Below are 9219 nucleotides of genomic sequence, written 5' to 3'. Positions count from 1 at the left end.
GGGAGGGGGGGGGGGGGGGGGGGGGAATAGTACATGGAAAGAAGGTGGAGATGAGTAGAAAACTGAGATTTTTCCCTGAGCAGGAGAGATGAGTAAGTGTACCTGCTCTGTCAAATCAGTGGCAAAGAAATGGTGAAATGTTTACAATCTCTACTGAGATTTTGTTCTTCAATTAGCAGGAAGGGGAAAGGCTGACAGCATTAATTATTGTAGTGGATGCTTTAAAACTGGACTTCATTGCAGGTACTTCAAAACTATTCTGTCCAGGAGTGCAGCAGTCTTCAGAAAAAGCTCAGTGCTTTGATAGCTATCTTGGCTAAATGAATAACAAAAGATATTATGCATCCTGTTAAAGAGGAATCAATTAATTGTGCACTGTCAGAAAAAAGCAGTAGTTTACCCTTAGTTTGTTCCTGTGTGTTTGTGTGATCCAGCACTTCCAGTGGTTCCAGCTGAAGGGCCTGGCACCTGGCCAGCAGGAGAGAGAAGGCAACTGCACTTCAGCTCTGGTCCACTTAGTGATCTGATGTAGATAAAATTTGTAATTTGTACATATCTAAATAAGTTCCTTGATGAATTGCTGTGTTGCTCTCAGGGGTCTGGCCATTTTGTGTCTAGCTGAGGTTTTGTCTTCTAAATGTGTATGGTCAGCAGGGGAAACAAAATTGCTCAGAGTCAAGCCTTCCAGGAGCAAGGGTTGAAGAAAACTAATTTTCTATAGCAACCATTTCTTCTGTCAAGTCTCAAATTTGATTTTCCTTTTAGGACTTTTTTTTTCTTCACCTTTTTAACACTTTCTTTTTTGGAATGGGAGTTTTCTGTTTTGGGGGAGTATTTTGAAATCAACAAAATACAAAGTAGACACACCCCAGTCTCAATTAGGTTACATAAAGTGCTTTGCTGTCTTTTGGGGTTTGATCAGAGGCTCTTTGAGCCATCACAATTCCCTGAATGTCGCATGCTATCTGGTTTTAAATCCACCTTAGACAAAGTCACATACATCATGCATGATTAATAATGGCTTTGTTAGCTGGTGTGGTAGGAGCTTAATTTAGTTACTGCTGAATATGCCTGATTTTTTCTAAGTTTATTCCATTTATGTAAATCCCATGGAGGTGTTACTTAACAATTTCCAAGAGGAAATTCAGTTTGCAGGTGAGAGGTATTCAAACAATTAGAAATGAGAGATGTCTAGAAGAATTTCATCCATCATTTAACTCTCGTTCCTGCTGGTCAACTATATCATTTTTTCACCTTTGTATTACCCTTTATTTTGCTACAAAAGATCTTGTGAGACCCTTCCTAAAATCGTGAGAGATTCAGGGAAGTGGATGCAAAATATTTCGGGTATTAGAAAATGCCAAGGCTGAACAGAGCTTAGAAAACCTCTTTTTTCAGAAACAACCCAAAGGAAGTTCAGGCTACATAAACTTTCCAAACCAGGCAAAACAGCCTACATACACTTGGGGCTTGCACACCCCATGGAAGCAGCCCCTGTAAGCCAGGCTTGCATGTGCTTCTCTTACCACAACACCTTGGAGGGGCTCTTATGCAAGAATCTTGTGCAAAAACCTCCTGTCACCCCTTTCAGGGTAGCAAATCAGTGTGCGTGCAGCACCAGCCTCTAAGCAGAGGCATGCCATTTGTATCCATGTGCTAAGGAAGAAGGCAAAAGGAGGAGAGCATCATTGGTAGATGTGCACAAGCAAAACAGCCCTGAGCCTGTCGCTGCTGCATTGGCGATGATCTCGCACTGCCTGAATTGTACAGAGGGGGAATGTTAAACAGCACAGAGGTTCTGCAGGGGAATCCTCATGCAGTCCACTCTGAGCTGTGAAAATGTTAACCTTCTTCAGCAAAAGGAAATACTGCTTTTTATTCATAAACTGATAAGTTCAAAAGCCCCCTCTCTTTGTGAATGAAGAATAGACACACTAGGCACAGGAAACAATTAGTCCGTAGCTCTGGGACTGGTCTGGAAGCTTTCTGTAAGGTTTTTGTTTTGTTACTTGACTCTAGAACTATTTGTTAGATTTAGAAGTTCAAAGCCTGGCTCTTAGCACCACAGGATTAGACAGTTTAAGTAGGAGCATGCAAATCAGCTTAGTAAACTATCTGAACACAAAATGTTAGACTCCTTATGGCATCTGGAGGGAGTGATCACAAGATTGAGGCGATTGCTTTCCGTGGGCTCTATTATGCTAATCAGCAGTGCTAAATTGGGTTTCCCTTTCTCTCCCACTCCACCACCTCCCTGTACAACATTGCTTTTGCTTCTGACTGGTTATGTTGTCCAGGGGGCTGAAGATTTCCTCACTTTTCTACCATACTGTAAGCAGGAGAATTGCGTGTGAAAGGGAAAAGGGGAAACTCAGACCATATTACTATAATTGTTAATATGTGGGCTGGGCACCCTGTGGAACAGGTGGTAATGTGGGGCACCTTTTGCTTGCAGATTACAAGAACCTATGCTTACTCCTAGACTTTGAATTTCCCATAACAGACAACAGGGGGGCCTATAGGAGAGCCATTAATACACTATTCATTTACAGCATTTATACATCCTGAAAGTGAAAAAAATTCCTTCTGGAATCCAGTTGCCTCTTCTATATACCATGTGTCAGCAATGCTCTTTGTCCAGTGTAACTTTTTCCTTAAAGGTGCTAGCTGGTGATTGCCTTGTTTTGGTGTCAGTCCGTGGTAATTCCTGGTCAGCCTTTGGGTAGTTTTCTGTTGCACCAAAGAGATGACTTATATTTGTGTAGGTTCCCTGCTGTGGCCAGGCTTTGTAATGCTTTGCACACAGGGCAGATGGGAGTAGTGACCAGAGAATGCTTGGTGACAAGAGTCACAGTCCAGGACGAGCAGGTCAGGGTTCATTAGAGAGTTACCGGGAGTCTGTCTTATGTATAAAACAGACCTGATAAAACCAGCCTTTGTCTTACTGTTCCCAGAGCCCATCCCTGCTCTCTCCTCATGGCGGCGAGACGGCTTAGACTCAGATGAGGCTCGCCTTTCCCCGCAGGCCGGGCGCTTGATTCGCCAGCTTCTGGATGAGGACAGCGATCCCATGCTGTCCCCTCGCTTCTATGCCTATGGACAGAGCCAACAGTACCTGGATGATACAGAAGTGCCTCCTTCTCCTCCCAATTCTCATTCCTTCATGAGGTGGGTTGTGATTTGCCAGTGCTGACTTTCACATGCAGCTGCGAAGGGTTTGCATGGTTGCATCAAGCAGCATCTCTTTGGATCAGCTGTGCTGCGTTGGGTTTCTGTCCCTACTCACAAGGAACTGATATTTTATAAGAAGTTCTTTGTAGTTGATTTCTGGGTTTGTGCATTAATATCCAGGGCTGTTGGAGCATCTCTTGCTATCTGTCATTGCAGAGTAGCAACATAGCATTCTCACTTCTGTGGGCCTTGCCTTTATTCACACAAAGTTGAAGTGGCCTTCTCTGCATCAAGATGTACTGTGGCTGTTTGGATAAGCTCTTCCTGCAATCTCTGCTCTTGGCAGGAGACGGAGTTCATCTTTAGGATCTTATGAAGATGACAGAGAAGACCTTACCCCTGCACAACTCACCCGGAGGATTCAGGGGCTGAAGAAAAAGATCAGGAAATTTGAGGACAAATTTGAAGAGGAGAGGAAATACAGAGTGAGTCTCTAGGAGTTCAGCATTTATGTGGAGATGGATGCATTAGTAGCAAAGGGAAGGGACACCAGGGAAGTGGGTCAAGCATACAGAGGGACACCAGGGAAATATGCCAAACATACAGAGGGCTTGAAAGCTTTTATAATGAGGAAAGGAAAAAAAAAGGCAGAAGACCTGCTGCCCCCTCAGAAATCTGTATGCACACCAAGCAGATTACCTTTCCAGGTATTATGTAATATCCATGCAGCACGAGAAAGGAAGGCTAACGAACTCATAGGATTTCGACCACTGCTTAAAGACAGCATGTAGGAATGGCTTTGTTCAATTTCTCTTTGTTTGTTTATTTATTTAACTTCAGCATATGGGAAGCACAGTGGCTGATCTCATTTGCATGATGGTAATCCCAGGACACCTGTGCATTGCAGCTGCCTTCACTCCTGAGCAAGGAACCACAGTCAAGTGCTGCTGAGCAGCAGCAGTGTACTGGACTCTTAATTGTTCTGACATGCCCTTCTGATACACAGAAAGCTTTGTAAGGAACTGTAAAGATTTGCATGAGTGCATCTTTGGCTATCTAAATGGCAAAGCATTTTTCTGGCCTGCAGTAGGAAAGGCTGAAAAAATGCTGCTGTAGCCTAGAATTTGGGTTATTTGATGTCTTTGGATGTAAGGCAGCCTTTGGTGTGGATACATGAGTCATAACACTTTTTCAACTGTTCATGCTAGGTTTCCTCTATTTTAGAGGTACCCTCTTGTTAGGAAACAATAGACACAAGGATTCCAATGTGCATCCGGCCTTCTGAGTCACTCCTACAGCTTAATCACTGGCATCAAGTGTTTTGTGTTTTCTAAAAAGGAAATCCATTTCACGATGCCCCTAAGACAGAGTGTTGTGACAGGCAGGAGCAATTAAAGCAAGGTCTGAAGTGGGCTGCTCAGAGGTGTGCAGCTGCCAGTCAGAAGCCGGTGCCTGTGCTCTGTGCTGGGTCCAAATTCCACTGTACCCCTTTGTGCCACAGACTTGTTTCAGTGAATTGCTCCTGGTGGTTTAACACAGATTCAGCATGGCTTTTCTTTCCTCCCAGCCTTCCCACAGTGACAAAGCAGCCAACCCTGAAGTGCTCAAATGGACAAACGATTTGGCCAAATTCCGAAAGCAACTTAAAGGTGAGAACCGCCATTGGTGCACCTTTGGGGGGTAGCCTGACTCTGCCTCATTTAGATTTGATGTGAGGCAGTGATCCTGACACTGTCACATTTTAAAAATGAAAAATTGCTCATCTTTCCCTGCCCAGAGTCAAAACTGAAGATCTCAGAGGAAGACCTTGGCCCTGTTGTGCGTCAGCGCAGCAACACGCTCCCCAAGAGCTTTGGCTCTCAGCTGGAGAAGGAGGATGACAAGAAGCAAGACCTGTCAGATAAATCTGCCAAGCCTGCTGTGGAAGTGACCCTTGAATCCATCCAGAAGAAACTTCAAGAGAAACGAGCAGAGACCAATCGACCTGAAGACATTAAGGTACAGTGTAGACAGGTCACATTTAAGCCTTTACATGCAAGTGTGTTACTTGTGGCTGCAGTCACTGTGAAAGCATTGTGGTCTTCTACAATTTGTTAAAAAGTCTGCAGCCTTTAGTCTGGACTCACTAGCTTTAGTTCCTTTCCCTCTGCCTTTAGTATGTTGATTTTTTTCCCCAGAGCTCAGTTTCTATTGTATGTTATCTTGTGTTCTTTGTCTGACCCTTGCATATTCCTAGTAATGTTTCTAAATTATTGCAATTTTTTCCTGCCCTGTTTTTGGCTATTTCTGTTCTTCCATCCAAAGGTTTTTGTCAAACTCTGAGTTGTCCAGTGCTTCTGGAGATTGTGTCATCTGCTTGCTTCTTGTTCGCCCCAAAACTGAATGTTATTCTCTCAGAATATGTTACTGCTAACCTTCAGAGTTTCACACTGAGCTCCGTTAGCTGCTGTAATCTCTGAGGGTTATCAGCAGGGAGGTCTTCATGTCTGATGTGAGTTCCTGAGGTTTGGGCAGCCTTGTAAATGAAGTCCTTGAGTCTGCTGACATGTAAATTGTGCACTGCTGTGTAAGAGTGAGGCAGACAGCATTATCTTTGTTTGCTAGATCTGCAGAAGAAAAACCATACAGCATGTGTTTTGACTATTTTCTGACTGTAGCAAGAACCCACAGCCTGGCCATTTACAGAGGGACTGTGATAGTATTTGGTGCTGTGATAGGGAGAAAAGGCTTGGTGTCAGGCAGATTCAGTGGGAGAATTTTGGCCAACTTAGTTAGAGAATTCTTCTCTAACTGTCTTCCCTTTTCTTTTTTTGGGCTTTGTCCCCTCATGTCTGCTACAGCTTTTCACTCCATAGCAGAATTGGCAGAAAGAGACATTCTGACTGCACTTCAGTTCTTGGTAAAGTGTGTTTGTGACAGTCAAAGCAAAGGTGTCAAGCTTTACAAGAGGTTTTGGAGTTTGTCTCAGATTTGGAGAAAAAGAAAGGAAATGTGTTCTTTTGTAGAATTTACATTTCAGATCTTAACTGGAAAAGATCCACCACCATTAAAAGTTGCATGGTGTTGTTTTTTCAAAGCACACTTATGATCTGTAAATCCACTTTAGCTACATAAAATACCTTCATATGCAAAGTTTGTGTGTTTAATCTGCCTGCATTGAGCATAGGGTTCTACTCACATTAACAGTCTCTTTAGCAATGTAGCTGGGAAAAGACAACTGGAAGGTAGAGATTAATCTTTAAAATATAATGATGGTATGACAAGACTTTGGTAATGGCACAGATTAGTATTTTTTAAGTCCAGGAATCTGACTTTTTTTTTTCTTCCTCCCTTTCCCTCTCTCTGTGCCACTTTTCATAGGACATGACACGAGATCAGATAGCAGCTGAAAAAGTGGCTCTTCAGAGGGCTTTGCTGAATTATGAAGGCATTCATGGCAGACCGGTATGTACTGCGGCTTTTTTTTTTTTTTTTTTCTTTTTTTTTTTGTCTCAAAGTACATCTTTCTATGTCTTTGTGGTAAATGATGCCCCTTTTGATGTCAGGTCACTAGAACTTCTTGCTCTCCAAGCCACACGTGCACCCTCTAATCCACCTCCCTGATCCTTCACTTCCGCAGCTGCTGAGGAGTCTGTTCCAGGCAGGGTGATGTCCTCACACAGCACTGAGCTGGACAGACACCTGCAGGACAGAACCTACAGGCTGAGTGGTCATAATTTTGGGATTGTGCTCATCAGGTTCCACAGACATCCAGTTTTTGAGGCCCAGTGGACAGTCTGCATGAGAATATTTGTGTGTGGTCCCCCATCCAGCCAGGAAGTTTGCAGTTTTCTGATATCAATGGTATAAGGCCAACTTATTTGTGAATACAGAGAATTAAGTTTTGTCTCCTGTTGATCCTTGATGTGGCAGAAACACAGTGGCCTCCAGGCCATGAAGTTAGTTTTTTATGAGTCCCTCCTTCTCTTTCACTGATGTCATTATAATCTTTGTGACCAGCTATATAGGTAAAGTAACTTAATTTCAGAGTGCTGCTAATCCCCTGAGCAGTGGCTTGGGAGCAGCAAATTACTGCTTATAAGGAGTACTTGATTGGTGCAGCTCACAAATCTGTCATTCTGCTGCTGCACGAGATTCCTGATCTTTTCCTTCTGAATTATATCTTCCTTTATCCGTTGTTTTAAAAAGTCTCACTAATTTATTTAAATGCCTTCTTGGAGTGCTAATATTGTACAGTCACAACTGTATTAGCAACTGAAAATGGCATAGTTACATGAGAGGACAGGCAGATTTATTCTTGTGTAGAAAAAGGGAATCCACTTAACCTTCCCTGTGTTCCCTGTGAGACCAAGTCTTTTTTTGCTGCTTTTACAATTATATAAATCAACAGTTGGCATCTTACTGAAGTGAACTCACTTCAGTCTGTTCAAAAAGATAACAAGCCCAGAGCCTATCTTGTCAGCATACTTTTATTTCCACCTACCTTTTTCAGTGCCTCATTTTTACAACTGCTTTTTAATTTGTTTTGTTTTGAAATAAGCTGTCTATACCTAGTAACACTGAACTGCATGGCAAGGAAGACTGATCAGCTTTTGCTGTTCCCAGCTCCTGGCAGAGCAGCAGTGGAAAAGTACTGAGAGCTTGAGGAGAATGCGGATAGTTCAGCCAAGGGTTTTTTTCCTTAAAGACATTTAACTAAACAAGAAAAACAATGGAGCTCAGATTTATTGTGCAGCTGGGTCTTTCTGCACCAGTGATAGATGGACCTGCAAAGGTGGAACTGAACTGTTTTAGTTAAGCCAAAAGTCTGTCTCTGCAGAAATTCTTGAGCTGCTCTAACAATGCAAGCAATGGTCTGTTCTCAGCTGCTGCTCTTTTGCCACGTGGAGTGTGCCCCAGAGTTGTGTCAAAGGCTCCATTATTCTGACAGTCTCTTTGCATTTTGATGTTCTCCCAAAATATACTCAGGTTTTACTGGTCTTACTTATGTTTACCTAATGAGACAGTGTGCCCATGTACTAAACATTTACTTTCAGAATATGCTTTCTGTAAAGTTTGCTGGTGTAAATGAGCTGCAGGACAGGCTCAAACTCCATACACTTAACTTCCAGTGCCTGTATTCATTATCTATGTTGCTCCTCCACACTGACACTCAGACACAGAAGGATGTTGTTGAACTTTTCCATTCTTCAACATACCTAAGGACTTTGTACCCATTCCAAGGCTTGTGTTTATTTTTCTGTACAGAACAGTGCTGTTAATCAGCTTTGAAATGTTGTTAATTGAAGGTTTGATTCTCAGCCTCAACATAAGCCTCATCATAGTCTTGGGGTTTTTTTAAGTAACAGACTGTCTGAGCCAACAGTAGCGCGGTACCTCCTGTTCCACAAACTGCTAATCTTGTAAAGCTAGGAATAATATTATATATATTTTTTTTTGGTTACCCAGTTTCTCTAGTTGTATTCTGGATGGGTTACAGAGAAATGTCCAAAGTTGGAGGCAATGTGCTAGCCAGTGCAATTGAGTGCAGGCACATCAGCACAAAACTCAACACAAAGAGGACTGAGTGAATTGTTTCATGCTGCTCACATCCCTCTAATCCATGTGAGCTGCTTACTCAATGAACAGGCAGCTTGAGGCTGTCAGGAATTGGAGCCCTGCTGTGCCTTGGGGGTGTGGGACATTCATCCCCCAGAGCTCAAGACTGCCCATCTGTATCCCCCTTATCAGGCCTGGGGATATTTGCATTGAACCAGGAAAGGAATAAAGATCTTCCTCCTTTCCCTCCCTGTTCATTTGCCCCCAACATAGGGAACATAGGCTTGGTTATCAGGAGGAAGATGGATGCTACCTCCAGATTCTTAGAGTTCATCCCTGCCATCCCACTCCTGGCAATACTTACGGCCTTTCTGCCCCTCCCAAGCCAAAACCGTCTCTTTCTCTAGAGGGAGGATGTAAAAGCTTTAGAAAGATTCTGCCAGTGAAAGTTAACTGCAGACAAAATAAAAGGCAGTTTAAAATTGCCTCACTGTCTGAAGCTGTATTCCC

General features: G+C 43.0%; 1 protein-coding gene across 4 annotated transcripts in view; it reads left to right on the top strand.

The window, feature by feature from the left end:
- The window catches only part of FAM13A (family with sequence similarity 13 member A), a 117322-nt gene that overhangs the window by 95746 nt on the left and 12357 nt on the right, over positions 1-9219 (top strand). For all 4 annotated transcript variants that reach the window (XM_031066438.1, XM_031066437.1, XM_031066436.1 and 1 more), the window contains 5 exons: positions 2955-3168; positions 3518-3656; positions 4739-4820; positions 4949-5169; positions 6532-6615. In XM_031066438.1, coding sequence (XP_030922298.1) covers positions 2955-3168; positions 3518-3656; positions 4739-4820; positions 4949-5169; positions 6532-6615 — 740 coding nt within the window. The remainder of the gene's footprint in view (positions 1-2954; positions 3169-3517; positions 3657-4738; positions 4821-4948; positions 5170-6531; positions 6616-9219) is intronic.

This window comes from Geospiza fortis, unplaced genomic scaffold, assembly GCF_000277835.1.
Source record: "Geospiza fortis unplaced genomic scaffold, GeoFor_1.0 scaffold11, whole genome shotgun sequence".
Classification (NCBI taxonomy): Eukaryota; Metazoa; Chordata; class Aves; order Passeriformes; family Thraupidae; genus Geospiza; species Geospiza fortis.
The sequence above is the reverse complement of the archived record's forward strand: the minus strand, read 5'-3'. Positions and strand labels throughout refer to the sequence as shown.